General features: G+C 56.0%; 1 protein-coding gene across 2 annotated transcripts in view; it reads left to right on the top strand.

The window, feature by feature from the left end:
• The window catches only part of MEF2D (myocyte enhancer factor 2D), a 94,716-nt gene extending 71,825 nt beyond the window's left edge, over nucleotides 1-22,891 (top strand). For both annotated transcript variants that reach the window (XM_054292817.1, XM_054292816.1), the window contains exons 7-12: nucleotides 3,712-3,768; nucleotides 9,999-10,192; nucleotides 11,952-11,972; nucleotides 15,954-16,083; nucleotides 21,060-21,288; nucleotides 22,522-22,891. In XM_054292817.1, the coding sequence (XP_054148792.1) occupies nucleotides 3,712-3,768; nucleotides 9,999-10,192; nucleotides 11,952-11,972; nucleotides 15,954-16,083; nucleotides 21,060-21,288; nucleotides 22,522-22,852 (962 nt within the window). In that variant the 3' untranslated portion in view covers nucleotides 22,853-22,891. The remainder of the gene's footprint in view (nucleotides 1-3,711; nucleotides 3,769-9,998; nucleotides 10,193-11,951; nucleotides 11,973-15,953; nucleotides 16,084-21,059; nucleotides 21,289-22,521) is intronic.
• Nucleotides 22,892-23,149: the final 258 nt, after the last annotated feature.

The following is a 23,149-nucleotide window of genomic DNA, read 5'->3' as shown; positions in this document are numbered from 1 at the left end:
CCAGTGACCACCTGGACATTGGGTCCTCAGCTGTGGCCCCTGGGGCTCTGAGAGCTCTGGGGAGCTTTGCAAAGGGGATGGGTTGGGAGAGAAGGCTGGGAGATGCTTCCAGAAGGTTTGTTCTGGGGCAGGGTGAGCAGGAGGAATGGGATGCAGCAGGAACCGTGGTGCAGAGAGAGCTTGTTTGCTCACTGCTCTCACCACAGTCTCCAAGGTGCCTCACAGCACTCAGGTGTCAGGATGAGACCCCAGAGCTGCAGGAGAGGGGAAATTCTGCTCCAGGACTGGTCCCAGAGAGCAGAGAGGATTCATTCTGCTCCAGGACTGGTCCAGAGAGCAGAGAGGATTCATTCTGCTCCAGGACTGGTCCAGAGAGCAGAGAGGATTCATTCTGCTCCAGGATGATCCCAGAGAGCAGAGAGGGGACATTCTGCTCCAGGACTGGTCCAGAGAGCAGAGAGGATTCATTCTGCTCCAGGACTGGTCCCAGAGAGCAGAGAGGGATCTTTCTGCTCCAGGACTGGTCCCAGAGAGCAGCATTTCACTGCAGGCAGGGTGGCAGAGCCCTCCTCGGGCGCAGGCAGCCATGGCTGAGGCTGCAGGGATCTCCTGCCCTCTCTGAGGCCCCTCAGCTGAGAGCAGCAGAGGCTTCCTGGTGGAGCAGACCCCTCTGGGGGCTCGCTGTTTCCAGCTCTCTCCCTGCTCCTTTCAGGGGATCATTTTGTGGTTGTGAGCTCAGAGGTGTTCCAAGTCTGGCCATCTGTGTCTCATTCACTGCCTGCCTGGGACACGGGAGAAATCCTGTTTATAGGAGCCAGGGCCTTGCATGTTAGAAAAAATCCTTTTTTTTCCCCCTAAATTTTTTTTAGCTGGTTGTGTTGTTTCCAAAGCAAATGCACAGGGAGGGCTGGGTGGGTGCCCTGACAGTGCCTGGTGCTGCTGGCTCGGGGATGCTGTGGGAGAAGGGCAGCCAAGGAGGGGTGCACAGAGCTGGGGGTGGGTTGGCATCACTCACCGAAGGAGATGAGCCCTCTATGGCATCATGGGCACCACTTTGGGGTGCCACAGCAGGGCACAGCCACAAAAGCCTGGTGGAGCCCCTTCTGTGGGGCTTGGGAGGCACAGGGAGCTCTGACTTTGCATCCATCCCTTCAGGGGGTGCCTGGGACACGGAAGAAATCCTGTTTATAGGAGCCAGGGCCTTGCATGTTAGAAAAAAATCCTTTTTTTTTTCCCTAAATTTTTTTTAGCTGGTTGTGTTGTTTCCAAAGCAAATGCACAGGGAGGGCTGGGTGGGTGCCCTCCAGTGCTGCTGGCTCGGGGGTGATGTGGGAGAAGGGCAGCCAAGGAGGGGTGCACAGGGCTGGGGATGGGTTGGCATCACTCACCCAAGGAGATGAGCCCTCTCTGGAAGCATGGGCACAGTGCTTGGGGTTCTAGTGTGGGGTGCCACAGCAGGGCACAGCCACAAAACCCTGGTGGATTCCCTTCTGTTGCACATGGGAGGCACAGGGAGCTCTGGCTTTGCATCCCCATCCTTCAGGGGGGTGCCTGGGACACGGAAGAAATCCTGTTTATAGGAGCCAGGGCCTTGCATGTTAGAAAAAATCCTTTTTTTATCCTTTTTTCCCCCCTAATTTTTTTTTAGCTGGTTGTGTTGTTTCCAAAGCAAATGCACAGGGAGGGCTGGGTGGGTGCCCTGACAGTGCCTGGTGCTGCTGGCTCGGGGATGCTGTGGGAGAAGGGCAGCCAAGGAGGGTGCACAGGGCTGGGGGTGGGTTGCCATCACTCACCGAAGGAGATGAGCCCTCTATGGCATCATGGGCACCACTTTGGGGTGCCACAGCAGGGCACAGCCACAAAAGCCTGGTGGAGCCCCTTCTGTGGAGCTTGGGAGGCACAGGGAGCTCTGGCTTTGCATCCCCATCATTTGAAGGGGGGTGCCTGGGACATGGAAGAAATCCTCTTTATAGAAGCCAGGGCCTTGCATGTTAGAAAAAAATCCTTTTTTTTTTCCCTAAATTTTTTTTAGCTGGTTGTGTTGTTTCCAAAGCAAATGCACAGGGAGGGCTGGGTGGGTGCCCTCCAGTGCTGCTGGCTCGGGGGTGATGTGGGAGAAGGGCAGCCAAGGAGGGGTGCACAGGGCTGGGGATGGGTTGGCATCACTCACCCAAGGAGATGAGCCCTCTCTGGAAGCATGGGCACAGTGCTTGGGGTTCTAGTGTGGGGTGCCACAGCAGGGCACAGCCACAAAACCCTGGTGGATTCCCTTCTGTTGCACATGGGAGGCACAGGGAGCTCTGAGTTTGCATCCATCCCTTCAGGGGGATGCTGCAATCACATCTAGCGGCTCATCCACCCTTCCTCAGGCCATACAATTTTTTTAGGACCATACGAGGAGTGACTCCTTCCCTCAGCTCAGCCCTCCCGGCCTCCTGCAGCTTCCAGGGGCTCGCCGAGAGCCACGGGCTGGATCGAGATTGGCGTCTCAGGTTTCTCCATCTGCCTCGGGAAGGGCTGGGCAGTGCTCGGAGGTGGGGTTTGGCACCCACAGCCCCCTGTTGGCCAGCCCGGGGCTCCGGCTTGACTGCGGTCGCAGCTCCGGAGCCTCCGCGCCGCCTCTTGGCTGCAGCCGCGGTCAGGCAGCCCCGGCTGGGGAATCGGCGGCTGTCAGAAATAACTCAGAACAAGGCAGAAGAAAGAACGAGCGAGTCTTCTTCCAGGAGAGGCAAAACGTTCTGGGTTTTTGGGAATGAAAAGGTCCAGTTTTTCCCAGTCTGGTGGGGAATTTCAGTGCTTTGCTGCAGTTGTTGGGATGTTGGGATCCCTGTGGTGTCCTGGCAGTGTGGGATGGTTTCCATTGATGTGAACCTTTTGGGAATAAAAAGGTCCAGTTTTTCCCAGTTTGGTGGGGATTTCATTGCTTTGCTGCAAGTATTGGGAGGGGGGATCACTGTGGTGTCCTGGCAGTGTGGGATGGTTCCATCAGTGTGAACCTTTTGGGAATAAAAAGGTCCAGTTTTTCCCAGTTTGGTGGGGATTTCATTGCTTTGCTGCAAGTGTTGGGATGATGGGAGTTGGGATCTTTGTGGTGTCCTGGCAGTTTGGGACCCTGTGAACCTTTTGGGAATAAAAAGGTCCAGTTTTTCCCAGTTTGGTGGGGATTTCAGCACTTTGCTTCAAGTTTTGGGAGTGGGGATCACTGTGGTGTCCTGGTAATTTGGGAGGGTTTCCATCCCTGTGAACCTTTTGGGAATAAAAATGTCCAGTTTTTCCCAGTCTGGTGGGGAATTTCAGCACTTTGCTGCAAGTGTTGGGAGTGGGGATCACTGTGGTGTCCTGGCAGTGTGGGATGGTTTCCATCCCTGTGAACATTACAGGGGGGATTTTATTTCCTGTCATGCTGCTGGGGCTCTCTCCCTTCTAGCAGCACCAGCTCTGTGTCCCCCCCAAAAGGGGGGCTTGGAATAAAATAGCTGCAGTGTTTTCCAAGCTGCCTCCCTCCTTTGGAGCAGGCTCTGTGCACCTGGCTCCTTCCCAAAGGAAACGGATCTGCCTGGATAACATTTCCCAACTGATCACCAGGAATGCTGCTCCTTTTGCCCAGGACTTTCTCTGCCTCCCTCCACCGTGCTCTGGGCCCCCCAAAAGCAGGGATTCTCCCCCTGTTCCTGCTCTGGTGCTGATGCCATCTCTCCTCTTGCTTTGCAGGGGCGATGCTTGGGGGAGACCTGAACAACACCAACGGAGCCTGCCCAAGCCCCGTGGGTGAGTAAGGAGCCTTCAGCGCCTGCCTGGCTCCATGGGGCCCTCCTGCTTTCCCCACACCTCCCACAGGGTTTTGCTTTGCTGTTGAGCCCGTGGGGAAGGTTTTGCCAAGGAGTTGGCATGTGGAGCTGCAGGCTGCCTTTGGTGGGGGTGCTGGTTTCAGTGACCAAGGAGTCTCCATCTACCCAGGGTTCTGGGGAGAGCTGCAGAGCAGGGAGGTGACCCCCAAAAACCAGGATTTGAGTGGCTCTGGGTTTAGCTCCTGCTGCTGCAGCCAGTTCTCTGATCAATTAACACCCAGCTCCTCCTCGTGCTTGGGCCCTATAAAGGAACTTTACTGCAAGCAAAAGAAGCTCATTAAGGGCCTTTTCCACTGTGAGAGCCACGGTGCTAATGAGGCTCAGGCCTCGTGGCTCAGCTCCTCAGCTGTAAAATGCACTAACAACGTCTCCATCCCCACATCTGCCTCTGCCATCTGCAGGCCGAGGATGTTGGGCCGCTGCTGGTGCAGGCACAGCCCAAAAAGCAGAGCCAGCCCTGGGTAGTGCTGGGAAGCAGCTGCTGCTCTCAGCACTGGCCTTGGCAGTGCTCCCAGGCTTGGCAGGGTAGATGCCATCCATCCCAGGGCAAGGGCAGAAGCAAAAGCTCCTGAGCCTGACTCCTCACCCCTTTGTGCAGTAGGTGCCCAGATGACAGCACAGAGCAGTGTCGAACCCCACATCGCCCCAGTTTGAACCAAACTGGAGCCAGGTCCCACTGGTTTTTGAGTGGGGTTGGACCAGTTGTGGTTCTGCAGCACTGTGGCCGCTCAACGCCATCCTCTGCACTCTGGATTGTGCCAGGAACAGCCATTTCCCTGTGCTGGGCAGCACCAGGGGGATTTCTTCACAGAGCAAAACCTACCAGGGTTGTTGGGCAGTGTCTCAATGACTCCCTGGGCTGTCCCAGCACTGAGCTTTGCTGCTCCTGGCGGGCACAAGGAAGGGGCCATGGTGCAGCTCTGGATTCTGGACTATTCCAGGAATAACCATTTCCCTGTGCTGGGCAGCACTGTGCCAGTGCCACAGGGATTTCTTCCCAGAGCAAAACCTGCAGGGTGGTTTGTGGGGCAGTGCCTCCCTGAGCTCTCCCAGCACCCAGCACTGAGCTTTGCTGGAGGGCACAGGGAAAGGGCCATTGTGCAGCTCTGGATTCTGGATTATTCAGGAATAACCATTTCCCTTGTGCCAATGCTAGAGGGATTTCTTCATAGAGCAAAACCCGCAGGGTGGTTTGTGGGACAGTGTCTCAGTGACTCCCATCACTCAGCACTGAGCTTTGCTGCTCCTGGAGGGCACAGGGAAGGGGCCATGGTGGCACAGCCCCCAGGCAGCTCTGGGGGCTCCATTCCCCACAGCCACCCCCATGTCAGCTGTTGGAGCACTCTGGATTCTGGATTCTGCCAGGAATAACCATTTCCCTGTGCTGGGCAGCACCACAGGGATTTCTTCACAGAACAAAACCTGCAGGGTGGTTTGTGGGGCAGTCTTAGTGACTCCCAGCACTCAGCTTTACTGATCCTTGAGGGCACAGGGAAGGGGCCATTGTGCTGCTCTGGATTCTGGATTATTCAGGAATAACCATTTCCCTGTGTTGGGCAGCACCACAGGGATTTCTTCCCAGAGGAAAACCTGCAGGGTGGTTTGTGGGGCAGTGTCTCCCTGGGCTGTCCCAGCACTGAGCTTTGCTGCTCCTGGAGGGCACAGGGAAGGGGCCACGGTGCCCCAGCCCCCAGGCAGCTCTGGGGCCCCCATCCACCCCCGTGTCAGCTGTCGGAGCAGCCCCTGCGGGTGCAGAGCTTGGCAGGGCCCCTGAATGTCAGCATTGACGTCACCCGAGCATTCCCTGCGTTCCTGCTGCCACTGCAGGAAATGGGGCTGAGCAGCAGAGCCAGCCCCACAGCCCTGCTGTCCCCAGACCCCTCCGCCCTCCCTGGGGCTGCCCTCGTGCCTCTGGGAGGGGATGTGGCTCTGGCAGGTCTCAAATACCTGCTACATCTCTTCCTCCTCCTCCTCCTCCTCCTCGTCCTCCTCCTCCCTTGCAGGCTCTGCAGCACTCAGTGATCACCTGCTGCCTCTGAGTCATCAGCTGCGGGTGCCTCTGGCCGGATCCTGCAGTGCTGTGTCCCTGCATCCTGCCCACACTGCCTGGCTGTGCCACCCTCGGCATGCAGCGCCCACCCCTGCCCCGTGGGGGATGCTGAGCCCTGGGTGTCCCTGCTCAAACTCACACCAGGGTGATGCAGAGGCTGCCCAGAAGGCTCCTGGCACAGACATGTTTTCTGAAAAATGCTTTCTTTCTTTTCTGAGAAGCTGAGAGGCCTCAGGAATAAAATGTAAGCAATGGTTATCTGCTGCTGTGGAATGCAACAGGTAGATTTGTAATTAGTCTCACACAGTTGTTTCTAATTAATGGCCAATCACAGTCAGCTGGCTCGGGCAGAGAGCCCAAGCCACAAACCTTTGTTATCATTCTTTTTCTATTCTTAGCCAGCCTTCTGATGAAATCCCTTCTTCTATCCTTTTAGTATAGTTTAAATATAATATATATAATAAAATAATAAATCAAGCCTTCTGAAAAATGGAGTCAGATCCTCATCTCTTCCCTCATCCTCAGACCCCTGTGAACACGGTCACAGCTCCTCTTTTTGACTCCTTCCCTTGGTTGGGGGGTCCTGGTGGGAGTGCAGCCCTTCTGTGTCTGGCTGGACCCATGCTGGGTGCACATGGCAGTGACAGCAGCAGTGACAGCCCAAGGCCACCCCTCATCTTTGGGGGTGAGTGGTGGCAGCACTGGAACCCAAAGTCCAGCACAGGGAGCCACCCCAGCCCACAGTGATCCAGAGAGTGCCTCAAACAGGGTCACCATGAGAGCCCCGTGTGCATCCATGCCTTGGGAAGGAGAATATCCAAGGATTTAACATTGCTTTTGGCTTTTCCATGGTCTTGGGAAGGAGAATATCTGTGACGGTGTTCACAGGGGTCTGAGGATGAGGGAAGAGATGAGGATCTGACTCCATGTTTCAGAAGGCTTGATTTATTGTTTTATGATATATATTACATTAAAACTATACTAAAAGAATAGAAGAAAGGATTTCATCAGAAGGCTGGCTAAGAATAGGAAAAGAAAGAATGATAACAAAGGTTTGTGGCTTGGACAGAGAGTCTGAGCCAGCTGACTGTGATTGGCCATTAATTAGAAACAACTGTATCAGACTAATTACAAATCTACCTGTTGCATTCCACAGCAGCAGATAACCATTGTTTACATTTTGTTCCTGAGGCCTCTCAGCTTCTCAGGAGGAAAAATCCTAAGGAAAGGATTTTTCATAAAAGATGTCTGTGACAAATATCAAAGAGTTTGACATTCCCTTTGGCTTTTCCATGGCTTTGGGAAGGAGGATATCAAAGAGTTTAACATTTCTTTTGGTTTTTCCATGGCCTTAGGAAGGAGGACATCAAAAGGTTTAACGTTTCTTTTGGCTTTTCCATGGCCACCAGCACTGCAGCTCACCTGAGGAATTTCTGCACCTTTGTTGTTGATAAATCTAAAAGCCAGTGCCCCTGTGGGACCAAGGGGAGCATTGCTACCCCCTGTGCCCAGTGCCACCTGTGCCCCTGTGCCATCTGTGGGATCAGAGCATTGCCACCCCTGTGCCATCCGTGGGATCAAGGGCAGTGTCACCACCCCTGTGCCATCTGTAGGATCAGAGCATTGCCACCCCCTGTACCATCATTGCCACCCCCTCTGCCATCCGTGGGATCAATTGGAGCATTGCCACCCCTGTGCCATCTGTGGGATCAAGGGCAGTGTCACCACCCCTGTGCCATCTGTGGGATCCAGGAGATCATTGCCACCCCCTGTGCTATCTGTGGGATCAGAGCATTGCCACCCCCTGTGCCATCATTGCCACCCCCTGTGCCATCCGTGGGATCAAGGGGAACATCCCCACCCCCTGTGCCCAATGCCACCCCACGTGCCCGCTGTGCGCACCCTGGCAGCCCCAGGGGTGCAGGGATTTTGCTGAGCCCCCCTGGCTGCAGTGCTGGTGGCAGCAGCCCCTGTGCAATGCAGCTGCAGCTCGATGTGCATGTCATTAATAATGCAATCAGCGACCTATTTTTCCCGGTCTAACGTGCAGTGAATGTGAGGGCTGAATCCTGGTGATTGCTGAATGCCTTTCTATCTTTGGGGCCTATTCATGAAAAAAAAACCAGCCCTCATCAGAACTGTAATCTGATCCAATTTATTCCTTTCCTGATGTTCATCAAATCTTTTCCTTTTTAATTTTTTTTTCTTCCTTTCCTTTCTTCTTTTTTTTTCCCCCTTCTCTTTGCACATAAAATCTTTAAGTGGGGCAGCAGGAGGAGGAGGAGGAGGAGGAGAGAACCTCAGATCTTCAAAGGGGCAGTGGGAGCAGTGAACTGAGTGCTCACTGTGCCACAGCCCCTTTTCACTGCCCCAGCACCATAAAGAGACCTTAAAAGTGAATTTGCCAGTAATTACCCATCTTGGCAGGGCTGTGGTGCCCAAGCAGAGCAGGGACAGAGCCTGGCTGCACGTCAGGCTCTGAGATTTGCTGGGTGTTTCTGCAGGAACACACAGGGGAGTCCCTGCAGGTTGGGGAGCTCAGGGGCTGCTGCCTGTTCTGGGGTGAACCTGCTGGGGTGCAGGAGGGATTTGGGGGGGATTTTGAGGTGCTGCTCTCCCACAAGGAGGAGCAGTCATGGAGTGTAGGACGGTCGGGATGGATGGAGATGAGAGATCTCTGCAGCCAGGGTGTGGAATTTGGGGTTTATTGCAAAGGGCCTGGGTGCAGGGCCCTGCTGGGATTTGGGGTTTATTGCAAAGGGCCTGGGTGCAGGGCTCTGCTGGGATTTGGGGTTTATTGCAAAGGGCCTGGGTGCAGGGCCCTGCTGGGATTTGGGGTTTATTGCAAAGGGCCTGGGTGCAGGGCCCTGCTGGGAGCTGCAGCCACAGCTCGGAGCAGGCCTGAGAAAAGAGGGTGGCAAAGAGGATGAGAGGGTGAAAGCGTAATGGAGTAAAAAAGGTGAGAGAGTAAAAAGGGTAAGAGATTTAAAGGGGTAAGAGGGCGAGGTTCTCATTCCAATACAATAAATCTTCTTCTGTGTTGAATATTCTAATTCTCACTAACCAATCTAGTCCAAGATACAAATCCTACAGCATTTCCATACAGCCTATAAGAATCATTACATTACCACACTGTGTTACATTTTAAACCCTAAAAACTCCTCTTTGGGCCCCTTCTGCCAAGCTGTAGGGTCTGCTCTGACCCTTGGGCCTGTCTGCAAGCAGAGGGTGTTGTTCCATCAAAAGGGGATCACCTTCAGTTCAGCCACATCATTATTTTCTAGTTGTTCAACGTATCTCAAAACTTGCTTTCATTTCAGTCTTGCTTATAGTTTCTATATTCTCAAAATCTTTTGCTAATCATATTTATAAGGCTTTCCTGTTCCATCTACCCCTACACTGGAGCACTGATGCAGCCCCAGTGCAGCCCCACAGCTGCAGTGTGTCCATCACCAACCTTCACCTGCTCCCTCTCTGTGCCCCCTGTGAAAAACGCCAATCACTTGTTTTTAAAATTTTAATAGTTTAATAGTAATAAAATGGTTATGAAAATAGTAATACAATTAGAGTAATAATAATTTGGGCAATTTGAATTAGGACAATATGAGAGAATAAATACAAAGAGTTATGGACGTCCGGGTACCTTTTTCTGGGCATCACGAGCCTGAAGAAGGACCCATGTTAACAAAGGATTAACTCTTAAAACCAACAGCCTGTTGCATATTCATACACCTCATACGTGATGCATAAATTCCATTCAAACACAGGATTCTGTCTGGTCATCATCAACTTCTTCTTCTGAATCCTGGCAGCGCCCTCGAGGCGGGAAGAAGTTCATTTCTTCTGATAATGGAGCAATAAATTCTCTTTCTCTGAAAGATTCAGGTGTCCTGTGGCTGCTATCTCGCTGAAAGTCCTTTCTTTAAAAAAGTATCCTACATAGCATAGTTTCTATTTTAACAATTTTTATAACCTAAAACTATATTTAACACACTACTTAGGAGAATTAACACAGCATTACTTTCTAACACAACACGTATCATATTTATTTTAGTATTTGCGAAAAGCCAGCCACAAAACACACATTTTCCCCACTGCAGGGAACGGCTACGTGAGTGCCAGGGCCTCTCCGGGGCTCCTGCCCGTGTCCAACGGCAGCAGCCTGGGCAAGATCATCCCGGCCAAGTCCCCTCCGCCCCCGGGGGCGCACGGAGCGCAGCTGGCCCCGAACAGCCGCAAGCCCGACCTGCGAGTCATCACCTCGCAGGGCAGCAAGGGGCTGATGCACCACCTGGTGAGTGCCATGTGCCGCTGCTGGGGCTGCCAGGGGGCACCGAGGGGCTGGGAGGGGCTGCCAGCGGGGGAATTTGGGGCTGTGGTGGTGGGAGCTTCATGGGGCCGCGCTGGAGGGGAGATCTGAGGGGGAAGGATGGGATTGGTGCCTGCAGCATGCTGGAGCAGCGCCACTGTGAGCTCTGTGTGCCCCATGGATGGTGCAGACCCTACACTGGGCACCGCTCTGAGCTCTGTGTGCCCCATGGCTGGTGAAAACCCCATACCAGGCACCCTGTGAGCTCTGTGTGCCCCATGAATGGTACAAACCCCGTACCAGGCACCATCTGAGCTGTGTGTGTCCCATGGATGGTGCAAACCCTACAGCAGGCACCACTGTGAGCTCTCTGTGCTTCATGGATGGTGTAAAACCTCTCCCAAGCATCACTGTGAGCTGTTTGTCCCCCATGGATGGTGCAAACCCTCTCCCAATCACCATCTGAGCTGTTTGTGCCCCATGGACAATGCAAACCCCATACCAGGCACCACTGTGAGCTCTGTGTGCCCCATGGATGGTGCAAAGCCTGTACCAGGCACCACTGTCACTCTGTGTGCCCCATGGATGGTGCAAACCCTGTACCAGGCACCACTCTGACCTGTTTGTGCCCCATGGATGGTGCAAACCCTGTACCAGGCACCACTTTGAGCTGTTTGTGCCCCATGGGTGGTGCAAACCCTGTACCAGGCACCACTCTGACCTGTTTGTGCCCCATGGATGGTGCAAACCCTGTACCAGGCACCACTCTGACCTGTTTGTGCCCCATGGATGGTGCAAACCCTGTACCAGGCACCACTTTGAGCTGTTTGTGCCCCATGGGTGGTGCAAACCCCATACCAGGCACCATTCTCACCAGTTTGTGCCCCATGGATGGTACAAACCTTACACCAGGCACCACCTGACCTGCATTGCCCCATGGCTGGTACAAACCCTGTACCAGGGACCATCTGAGCTGGTTGTGCCCTATGGATGGTACAAACCCTCTCCCAGTCACCACCTTGACCCATGTGTGCCCCATGGATGGTACAAACCCTCTCCCAGGCACCATTCTCACCAGTTTGTGCCCCATGGCTGGTACAAACCTTACACCAGGTACCATTCTAAGCTATTTGTGCCCCATGGAAGGTACAAACCCTCTCTCAATCACCATTTTGAGCTGTTTGTCCCCCATGGATGGCACAAACCCTCTCGCAATCTTCCCCCCTGACTCATGTGTGCCCCATGGATGGTGAAAACCCTCTCCCAAGCACCACTCTAAGCTATTTGTGCCCTGTGGATGGTACAAACCTTCTCTCAATCACCATTTTGAGCAGTTTGTGCCCCATGGATGATACAAACCTTTCCCAATCACCATCTGAGCTGTTTGTGCCCCATGGCTGATACAAACCCTCTCCCAGTCACCCCCCTGACCCGTGTGTGCCCCATGAATGGCACAAACCCTCTCTCCATCACCCTCCTGACCCATGTGTGCCCCATGGCTCATACAAACCCTCTCCCAATCACCATTTGAGCTGTTTGTCCCCCATGGCTGATACAAACCTTTCCCAATCACCATCTGAGCTGTTTGTGCCCCATGGATGGCACAAACCCTCTCCCATTCCCCACCCTGGCCCGTGTGTGCCCCGTGGGGGTGAGGGTGAGGTGCCAGTGGGCACAGTGCTGCTGGGGGGGGCTGTGTGAGCTAACAGTGCTCTCGGTTCTCTCCCTGCTCTCCCCTGCACAGACCGAGGACCACCTGGCTCTGGTGAGTTCCCCTCTGGGTGTGCATGGTGTGGTGACACTTGTGCTGTTTGTCCCCTCTGTGGGGCACACACAGGGGTGGGCACTGGCTCCTGTGGTGGGATGTGGGCACCAGCTTGGATCCTGCTGCAGAAAATAAATCCGGAGGAAAACAGCTCTTAGGAAAACCCAGTTCCCTGTGGAAAAGGAGCTGGCGTGAGCTGCAAAGGGCTTTTTTCTCCTCCAAGGCCAAAATTGCTGTGTTGGTCCCCCTGGGGAGGTCAGCCAGGGTCCCTTTGGGGACTGTGGAGCTGAGCTGGGCACTGTCCCTGCCCTGGAGCTGCCCATGGGGCTTGGCTGGAGCCAGCAGCACAGGGAGACCTGGCCCATGGCCAGCACATGAGAGACAGGGAGTAAATCAGGCTCCTCCCATATTAAAGATATTATTTAAAGCCTGTGGAAATCCACTCCCTAAACCTCCCTTGTGCATGGGGCAGTTTTCTGTGTTATTTTTATGGCTTTTTTCCCCTCCTCTCCCTGGCAGCAAAGTGAATGCCACCTTGTTTGTGGCAAGGATTCACTCTGCTCTGTTGCTATTCTGGTGCAGGGCAGATGGGAGACAGGTCAGGCCAGCCAGGGAAGGGCAGGAGCTGCTGCAGGATGCAGAGCACACAGCCAGGGAAAAGCTCTCCAAAAACACAGGAGAAAGCCAGTATCCCTCTGGCAGCTGCACTGAGGCACTCCTGGCCAGGGCAAGGGTGGGCCAGGCATGGCAGGCACAAATTCTGCTGCTCTTTGTGTGCCCAAACCCTTGCAGCATCTCCGTGCCTCAGTTTCCCAATGTGTGGAGGGGGACCAGTCATTTCCTCACTCCCCATCTGCTCATTCCTGATCCCTGTGCCCATTCCCTGGCTGCACACTGCAGAGCACTGGTGGAAATCCACTGGGGTGGCATTTCCAGTTGTAATTGTTGGGCTGAATTAACCTGAAGTGAAAAACATCCCTACCTGTGACGGTGTTCACAGGGGTCTGAGGATGAGGGAAGGGATGAGGATCTGACTCCGTGTTTCAGAAGGCTTGATTTATTATTTTATGATATATATTATATTTAAACTCTACTAAAAGAATAGAAGAAAGGATTTCATCAGAAGGCTGGCTAAGAATAGGAAAAGAAGGAATGATAACAAAGGCTTGTGGCTCGGATGGTCTGTCTGAGCCAGCTGACTGTGATTGGCCATTAATTAGAAACAATTAACATGGGCTAATCACAGATGCACCTGTTGCATTCCACAGCAGCAGATAACCATTGTTTACATTTTGTTCCTGAGGTCTCTCAGCTTCTCAGGAGGAAAATTCCTAAGGAAAGGATTTTTCATAAAAGATGTCTGTGACACTCGCCCCATCAAGGTGGCAGCAGTGAGGTGTTTGCCAGTGAGGGTGATGAAATGTGGCCAGGGTGGCACAGGCCCCTTGGCGCTGCTGCAGGGTGTGTGCCCCACAGATCCCCCCCTGCTCCTCCAACCTTTGCTCCCTCCACACTGCTCAACCCGCCCAGCAGATCCTCTCTCCAAGTGCCAGCTCCCACCTCACCCCAGGCAGCTGTGAGATGGGTCAGGATCCCTCCAGTGCATCCCCAGTGCCCACAGCCCCAGCCCTGGCACCCTCAGTGCTGCTCCTGCAGCTCTGGGCACGCTTTCCTCCCTGCCAGGGTTCAGAGAGGTGTCCCCCCATTTCTGTCCCCACTCCCACCACTGCAGGGGCAGCAGGGTCCATGCCCTGGATCCCTGCCCTGGGAGCCAGCAGGGTCCATGCCCTGGGAGCATGCTGCATGGTTGGTACCAGCTGGGAGTGTTGTCTGTGGGCACAGTGTGGGGGGCAGCTGGCACACCTCCTCCCTGCATGGGTTGTGGTGAAAATCGGGGGGTTGGAATAGTGCCAGCAGTGCCCACACTCACCTTGGGGTGTCAGGGAGGTTCCTGGGGCTGGCACAGCCTGCCCTGCTGGTGTGCCTGTGCCACACTGGTCCCTGTGCCCTGCCAGGGATGGCACAGGGCCCTGCAGAGAGGGGCACAAGGGATGTGGGGCTGTGGGGGCTGCAGAGAGGGGCAGAATGGGGCTGTGGGGGCACAGGGGCTGTGTGGGGCTGGAAAGGGGGGCACAGGGGATGGGGGTGTGGGGAATGCAGAGAGGGGCACAAGGGATGGCTTGTGGGGGCTGCAGAGAGGGGCACAAGGGATATGGGGCTGCAGAGAGGGGCAGAATGGGGCTCTGGGGGCTGCAAAGGGGGGCAGAAGGGATGGGGTGTGGGGGCTGTAAAGGAGGGCAGAATGGGGCTGTGGGGCTGCAGGGAGGGGCACAAGGGATGGGCTGTTGGCCCTGAAAAGACGGATAGAAGGGATGGGGGCTGCAGAGAGGGGCAGAATGGGGCTGTGGGGGCTGCAGAGGGGCAGAAGGGATGAGGCTGTAGGGGCTGCACAAGGGATGGGGCTGTGGGGACTGGAAAGGGGCAGAATGGGGCTGTGGGGGCTGCACAGGGGATGGGGCTGTAGGGGCTGCAGAGTGGGGCACAAGGGATATGGGGCTGTGGGGGCTGCAGAGAGGAGCAGAAGGGATGGAGTTGTGGGGAGTGGAAATGGGGGCAGAAGGGATATGGGGCTGTGGGGGCTGGGAAGGGACAGAATGGGGCTGTGGGTCCTGCAGAGAGGAGCAGGTGGGATGGGGCTGTGAGCCCTGCAGGAGGGATATGTGCTGTGGGCCCTGCAGAGAAGGGCACAGGGGATGGGGCTGCAGGGGCTGCACAGGGGATGGGGCTGTAGGGGCTGCACAGGGGATGGGCTGTGGCCCCTGCATGCCCCTGGTCTCATGCAGGCAGGACAGGGACAGGGCTGTGCCTTTGTGAAGACATTCAGTGCCATGTCCTTAACCCCCAGCACGGCCAGGGCTGGCTGCCAGCAGGATGTGTGCCAGGAAAACCTTCTCCTGCAGCCCCCCAGAGCTTTAGCACTCAGAGCCCTGCTAATCTCCTTGCCCAGGCCACAGGGGGCACCTGGGGCTGGGCACTGTGTGGGTGCAGGGGCAGCAAATCCTGCACAGCCAGGTGCTCTCAGGTGGCCAGGGCAGGGTGCCAGCATCCAGCTTTGTCCCAGGAGAGTCTCCCTGGCCGTGTTGGAGCTCTGCAGAGTGTGTGCCCAGCCTGGGAGCCCTCAGTTCCTCAGTTCCACCCTGGTGCCAGGCGTGGTTCAAGCTGGGCACTGCCCCAGTCTTCACAGGGTGACGTGTGCTGGGTGCTGGGGATTAGAGTCAAGCCTCTTGAGTCTGATTTAAACCAGATCAGCAGAGACAGCCCAGATTATCTGCCTTGTAAACAGGGCTGAATCTGACCTATAGATCTGCCCACATAACTGCCTGGAAAACCCAGGGGGGGAGCTTGGGGTGCTCTGGTGCAAGGGCAGAATTTTTCCACGGTGGACCTGTTAATACCTGAGTCACCAAAACCTCGTGAGGGCACTGAGCCAGCAGGCTGCTGAGCACCGGGCTTGGAGTTTAGGGATATTCCAGAGTCCCTTTAAAATCCTGAGGCTAATGCTTGGTGTCCTCAGCTTCCCTTTGAGGCAGGGGCTTGTTCCTGGCCACCAGAGCTGCAGGGAGATGTCAGCTCTGCTGGTTCTGCTTTGCTTTGGTGCCTTTGTCACTCCAAGGCTCACTCTGAAAGCAGTGAGGAATTGTCTGAGGCCTCCTGGTGCTTTCCCCCTCCATTGCACTCAGGGCATGGCTGGTGCTGCTGGGTGAAGCCCAGCCATGACCTGCACATGAGTGTCAGTAGCTGGTGTGGTTTGTACTTTGCTTTTTTTGCAGCGTGGAATGGCCAGATGATCAATCCTGCCTGTCCCACGCTTTCCATGCTCAGCCCCAGTGCATGCCCAGGGGGTTTGGGGGGGCCACAACCCCTGAAAATGACCCAGTGCAACCATCTGAGCTTTAACTCCCTCCCTGTTTGCTCCCACAGCAAAACACACAGCGCTTGGGTGTCTCTCAAGCAACTCACTCTCTGACCACACCAGTCGTGTCCGTGGCCACTCCGAGCCTGCTGACACAGGGGCTGCCCTTCTCTGCCATGCCCACAGCCTACAACACAGGTAAGACATGGCCAAGACACAGGTGAGACATGGCCAGGGCAGGGATCTGAGCAGGTGAGACATGGTCAGGACAGAGATCTGACACAGGTGAGACATGGCCAGGGCAGAGGTCTGACACAGACAGACAGACAGACAGACAGACAGACAGGACCTGGCCAGGGCAGAGCTCTGACACAGACAGACAGACAGACAGACAGACAGGACCTGGCTAGAGCAGAGCTCTGACACAGACAGACAGACAGACAGACAGGACCTGGCCAGGCCAGAGCTCTGATACAGACAGACAGACAGACAGACAGACAGACAGGACCTGGCCAGGGCAGAGCTCTGACACAGACAGACAGACAGACAGACAGACAGGACCTGGCTAGAGCAGAGCTCTGACACAGACAGACAGACAGACAGACAGGACCTGGCCAGGGCAGAGCTCTGACACAGACAGACAGACAGACAGACAGACAGACAGGACCTGGCCAGGGCAGAGCTCTGACACAGACAGACAGACAGACAGACAGACAGGACCTGGCTAGAGCAGAGCTCTGACACAGACAGACAGACAGACAGACAGGACCTGGCCAGGGCAGAGCTCTGACACAGACAGACAGACAGACAGACAGGACCTGGCTAGAGCAGAGCTCTGACACAGACAGACAGACAGACAGACAGACAGACAGACAGGACCTGGCCAGGGCAGAGCTCTCACACACACAGACAGACAGACAGACAGGACCTGGCCAGGGCAGAGCTCTGACACAGACAGACAGACAGACAGACAGACAGACAGGACCTGGCCAGGGCAGAGCTCTCAGGTGTCTCAGTTGGCCCCACAGGGAATTGTGCTGCTGCAGACACATCCCTGGGGCTCCCTCAGCACCTGCAGTGATGCTCCTGGAACTCTCCACTGCAGCCAGCACATGGTGCAAGGGTTCCACAGGAGTAAAACCAAGGGAAATTCATTGTGTCAGTGGTGAGAGCTCACTGTCATAGCCAACAGGGCTGTGAGGGCTGCTGCAGCCCATTGCACTGTGCTGTGGATGCTAATTACAGCTACACCCATCCCCTGGCTCTCAGAGCTCAGGGGGTGTTGTAATAATGACAAAAAAAAATCCCTGAAAAAGTTCGGGAAGAATGCAAACCAACCTGCTCCCAGGCACGTCTGATTGGGGTGCTGGATTGAAAGCAGCCCCAGGCGACAGCGACAGTGCCCAGGCACAAGAATTGCTCATCTCTCACCTGTCAGACCTCCAGCAAGACTTTGAGGCCTTGCTGGCTGCCTGTGCAACTTGTTCTGAGAAAAAAAATTGGCAAAAAATGTCCAAAAGCTGCTTGTCTGGGAGAAGGCAGAAGTGGCAGTTGGATACTCCCTGTCCTAATGAGTAGGTGCAGCCCCAGAGATGCTGGCTGTGCGTGATGGGGCTGCTCTCCTGGGTGACCATGTGGTTTAGCAGCCAGCCAGAGCCCCCAAAATAGGTTTTAATTGAGGCCTGTGCACTGCTCAGAGCAGAGGAGCCTGAATTTCAGCTCTCTGCGGTTATTTTTGCTCTCAGCTGACCGTGGGCAGAGCTGTGTTGCTGCCCAGGTGCTGTGGGGGCACCACTGTGGGGTACAAGCTCTGAACCTGGCAGTTCTGTTAGCTGGGCAGGAATTGGCTTCATTTGTGAAGGGTCAGGGAGTTTTGGTCAATGACAAAATCCCTCCAAACCTCCTTTTCCCCAGGCTGGAAGGACTGTCCCAGACCATGGAGTCCTCCACAAGGAGCTGAGGAGGCTCAGCCTGCAGAAAAGGAGGTTTGGAGGGATTTTGTCACTGTGCACAACGCCCTGACAGGAGGGGACAGCCAGGACTGGGCTCTGCTCCTGGGTGACAAAGGGCAGGACAAGGAGAAATGTCCCCAGGGATGTTTTAGGTGGGATATTATGGAAAATTGCTGTGTGGAAAAGGTGTTCAGGCCTTGGAACCACACTGCCTTGGGGCAGTGGTGGTGTCACCATGGCTGGAGGGATTTAACAGAGGTGACTGTGACACTTGGGGACATGGCTTAGTGGCGGCTTTGGCAGTGCTGGGGGAACAATTGGACTCCATGGTCCTGTACAGCCTTTCCAGCCTGGAGAAAAGGAGCTTTGGGGGGACTTTGTCACTGTCCACAATGCCCTGACAGGAGGAGACAGCCAGAATTGGGCTCTGCTCCCAGGTGACAAAGGGCAGGACAAGGAAAAACATCCCCAGAGGAGGTTCAGGTGGGATATTAGGGCAAAATTCTGTGTGGAAAAGCCTTGGAACAGACTGTCTGTGGCAGTGGTGGTGTCCATGGCTGGAGGGATTTAACAGAGGTGACTGTGGCACTTGGGGACATGGCTTAGTGGTGGCCTTGGCAGTGCTGGGGGTACAGTTGGACTCCATGGTCCTGGACAGCCTTTCCAGCCCAGATAATTCGGTGATTCTGTGGTGCTGCAGATGCCCTGACAAACTCCCAGCCTGGAGCATTGCCCAGGACTCACCTGGTGGCTGGGTGGGCACTGGGTGGGCATTGCCAGGATTCCAGGCTGCTGCAGCTGTGCTGAGCTGCCTCTGGTCAGAATTCTGAGCCCTTTCCTGTGCTGGGTGTCAAACCTGCCCATCCCCAGCTCTGTGACCTGGGGCAGCTCCAGCTCCAGCCCTGCTGGGGGCTGAGGGGCAGCCAGGAGTGTCAGGAGCTCCCCCAAACCAGACCAGGCAGTGCAGGGGGGTGTGGAGCAGGGAACCCAGTGCCAGGATGTGTTGGGTGGGGTGTGCTGGGGATTTGGCAGCAGTTCAGCGCCAGCACAGCCACCTCTGTGTGTGCTGCTGGGGTGGGGACAGCTGAAACCACGAGACACCCAAAATTAGAGCTGGGAAGGGGGGAGGAGAGGGGGTGAGGAGGGGTTGTTGGGTGGCTGTGTCAGGCTGACACGGCTGACCAAGGTCTGACCATCTCCTCAAGGAGCAGCACTTCCCTCCCTGGCTTTGTCCACCAGCATTCTTTGTAAAATCCCCCCACCTTGGTTTGAGGTGCCCCATTGGGGTTTTCAGTGGGTTCTGCATGCCGACCGGCATTGCCCTGCAAATGTGGGGGGGTCCCGGGGTGGGGGCTGCCCGTGGAGGGGGTGGGAACAATGTGGGGAAGGGTCCTGGGGTGTGGGGGTCCTATGGAGGGGGTGGGGACAGTGTAGGGGAGGGGGTACCAGGGCATAGGATGCCCATGGAGGGGTGGGAACAATGAGGGGAGGGGGTCCCGGAGTGCCCATGGAGGGGGTGGAACAGTGTGGGGAAGGGTCCCGGGGTGCCCATGGAGGGGGTGGGAACAATGGGGGGAAGGGGTCCCGTGGTGCCCGTGGAGGGGGGGGGTCACGGTGACAGTCCCGTGTCCTCATGGCGGGCAGGGAGCGCCCCCTGCTGCCACCCGGGACGCGGCGCATGCCGTGGGCCTGTCCCAGGTACGGCCCAGGTACAGGTGGGGGTGCCCCAGGTATGGGTGAGGGTGCCCCAGGTGCAGGTGAGGGTGCCCCAGGCACAGGTGGGGGTGCCCAGGTGAGGATGCCCAGGCACAGATGAGGGTGCCCAGGTACAGGTGAGGGTGCCCAGGCAAAGATGGGGATGCCCCAGGCACGGATGAGGATGCCCCAGGTACAGGTGGGGATGCCCCAGGTACATGTGAGGGTGCCCCAAGCACAGGTCAGGGTGCCCCAGGTACAGATGGGGATGCCCAGGCACAGGTGAGGGTGTCCAGGCACAAGTGAGGATGCCCAGGCACAGATGAGGGTGCCCCAGGTACAGATGAGGGTGCCCCAGGTACAGGTGAGGGTGCCCCAGGTATGGATGAGGGCGCCCCAGGTACAGGTGGGGATGCCCTGGGCACAGATGAGGGTGCCCAGGTACAAGTGGGGATGCCCCAGGTGCAGGTGAGGGTGCCCCAGGTACAGGTGGGGATGCCCAGGTACAGGTGAGGGTGCTCCACGTATGGGTGGGGATGCCCCAGGTATAGATGGGGATGCCCCGGGCATGGATGAGGGTGCCCCAGGTACTGGTGGGGATGCCCCACGTGGGGATGCCCAGGCACAGGTGAGGGTGCCCAGGCACAAGTGGGGATGCCCAGGTACAGGTGAGGGTGCCTCAGGTACAGATGGGGATGCCCAGGCCCAGGTGGGGATGCCCCCAGCACGGATGAGGGTGCCCCAGGCACAGGTGAAGGTGCCCAGGACCAGGTGAGGGTGCCCAAGCCCAGGTGAGGGTGCCCAGGCCCAGGTGGGTGCCGGCTGCCAGGTTTGCTGCCCCAGCAGGACAGGAGCTGTGTCTGGCTCTGTACATTTGGCTGGAGTCTCACGTGTTCATGGCCCTTCCTTGGGGTACCCAGACACAGCTGCCATGGGCACTGCTGTGCCAGGGGCACTGGGGGTGATGTGGAGGGGGCAGCTCCTGCCAGCAGCACCCTCTGGGTGGAGGAGAAGTGGATTTAAGGAGGGAATTGGATTTAAGGAGGGAATTGGATGGAAGGAGGGAATTGGATGGAAGGAGGGAATTGGATTTAATGAGGGAATTGGATGGAAGGAGGGAAATGGATACAAGGAGGGAATTGTTCACACTGAGGGTGGGGAGGTGCTGGCACAGGGTGCCCACAGAAGCTCTGGCTGCTCCATTGCTGGATGTGTCCAAGGCCAGGTTGAACAGGGAGCAGTCTGGGATAGTGAGGATGTCCCTGCATGTTGGACTAGATGGCCTTTAAATGTCCCTTTGCTGATGGAATGTTTGGTCATAGATTGAGCTGCATCTCAGAGGTCTTTCCAGCCTGATTGATTCTGTGATTCCAGCACAAGCCATGCACTCAGGAGCTGTGTGCTTTACCACAGACACCCCATACACCGTGTGTTTGTGTCTCTGGTGTGTGTCCATCCTCCCTCAGTGCTCAGGGCACTCTGGGGGCAGCTTTGACCTGGAATTCACTCAGGGCTCCTCCCTTGCAGATTATCAGCTGACGAGCGCTGAGCTCTCCTCGCTGCCGGCCTTCAGCTCGCCTGGAGGGCTGTCCCTTGGCAACATCTCTGCCTGGCAGCAGCAGCAGCAGCAGCAACAGCAGCAGCAGCAGCAGCAACAGCAGCAGCAGCAGCAACAACAGCAACAGCAGCAGCAGCAGCAGCCGCAGCAGCAGCCGCAGCAGCAGCACCTGGTCCCAGTGTCACTAGGAAACTTAATGTGAGTGACACCAGAGGGAAATGGGCAGTTCCTCTGGGGGTGCCACACCTGCAGAGCCCCAGGGGGCTTGGAGAGCCCTCTGTGTTCCCCAGGCTCCCAGTGCCAGGTGCTGGTGGGTCACGCTGTGTTCCTGGGGGCAGGAGCTGTGTGCCCAGAACAGCTGGGAGGTTTGGGCAGTGCTGTCCCTGTGGCTCTAAGGGTGACCCAGAGTCCCTGGCTGGGATCAGGGTATTTGGGGATGCTCCCAGAGCCTCATCCTGCTGCCTGTCCACTGTGGGGTTGATCCCTGCACTCACCTGGGGGGAGCTGGGAACAGGCAGGGCTGGATGGGATGGACATTGCAGGATAAGGTGCCTGGAATAGAGGAAAGTGGCTTTTAAAGCTGCAAAAAGATTTATTTTCTCCAGGGCAGAAAATACAAGCACTTGCACCTTAGAGCAAGGATTTTGGTGTGGATCTGCTTTTGCTCTGGAATAAAGCACCCACACACAGTCAAAAGAAAGATTTAAGCCACTTGCCCATGATCACATTGAGACCATGGGACAAAGAGAGGCAGGAATTGAAGAGGGAGGATCAATGATTGCCCAAACACTGAGCCAAAGCCACATTTCCACCATGAAGGGATGGATGGATGGATGGATGGATGGATGGATGGATGGACGGAATGGATGGATGGATGGGTGGATAATGGATGGATGATGGATGGATAGATTGATGATGGATGGATGGATGGATGGATGGATGGAATGGATGGATGGATGGGTGGATAATGGATGGATGATGGATGGATAGATTGATGATGGATGGATGGATGGATGGATGGATGGATGGATGGAATGGATGGATGGATGGGTGGATAATGGATGGATGATGGATGGATAGATTGATGATGGATGGATGGATGGATGGATGGATGGAATGGATGGATGGATGGGTGGATAATGGATGGATGATGGATGGATAGATTGATGATGGATGGATGGATGGATGGATGGATGATGGATGGATGGATGATGGATGGATGGATGTGGATGGACGGATGGATGGATGTGGATGGATGGATGGATGGATGGATGGATGGATGGATGGTAGTGTGTGAAATTTCTGAATTGTGTGCACTGGAAGGTAGAAGGCCACCAAAAAGATACTAATGAGCGATTTCCCATTATCTCCTCCTCCATCTTTTTCCCTCCCTTCCTCCTCCTCCTCCTCCTCCCCCTCTCCCCCACCCAGACAAGGGAGTCACTTATCCCACACCACCACGTTGACTGTCAACACCAACCCCAACATCAGCATCAAGTCGGAGCCTGTGTCGCCCAACCGCGAGAGGAACACTGCCACCCCGCTGAGCACCTTCCCCCACCAGCCCCGCCACGAGCCCACCGGCCGCTCGCCCGTCGACAGCCTCAGCAGCAACACCAGCTCCTACGAGGGCAGCAGCGAGCGCGACGACCCCGCCCGGCCCGATTTTGGCTCCTCGCTGGGTCTCCTGCGAGCCAGCGGCGAGCCCGAGGGGGAGAGCCCCTCCGTAAAGCGCATGCGCTTGGATACCTGGGTCACATAACCAGCGAGCCTCAGAGGGGCTGGCAGAAGGGCAGGGGGAGGGTGAAACGGGTGATGGGGCGTGGGGTGTTGGGGGGGGGATGTTATCATAAACTGCCTGAGAAATAGCTTTAGGATTTTTGTAGGCATTCATTCTAGCACAGCAGCAGGGACGCATGCGGGGCAGCCGGGCCAGGGCTGGGGGAATGGGGGCTGCAGGGGGGTGAATGTGTGCTCACCAAGCCCAGGGATGCTCCCCTGAGGACCAGCAGGACCCCTTGGGAGGTGGGAGCCCAGCCCTAAGCAGAGCACCTGCAGC

Source organism: Melozone crissalis, unplaced genomic scaffold, assembly GCF_028551555.1.
Source record: "Melozone crissalis strain CALT ecotype California unplaced genomic scaffold, PUWL_Pcris_2 ptg000114l_1, whole genome shotgun sequence".
Taxonomy (NCBI): Eukaryota; Metazoa; Chordata; class Aves; order Passeriformes; family Passerellidae; genus Melozone; species Melozone crissalis.
The sequence above is the reverse complement of the archived record's forward strand: the minus strand, read 5'-3'. Positions and strand labels throughout refer to the sequence as shown.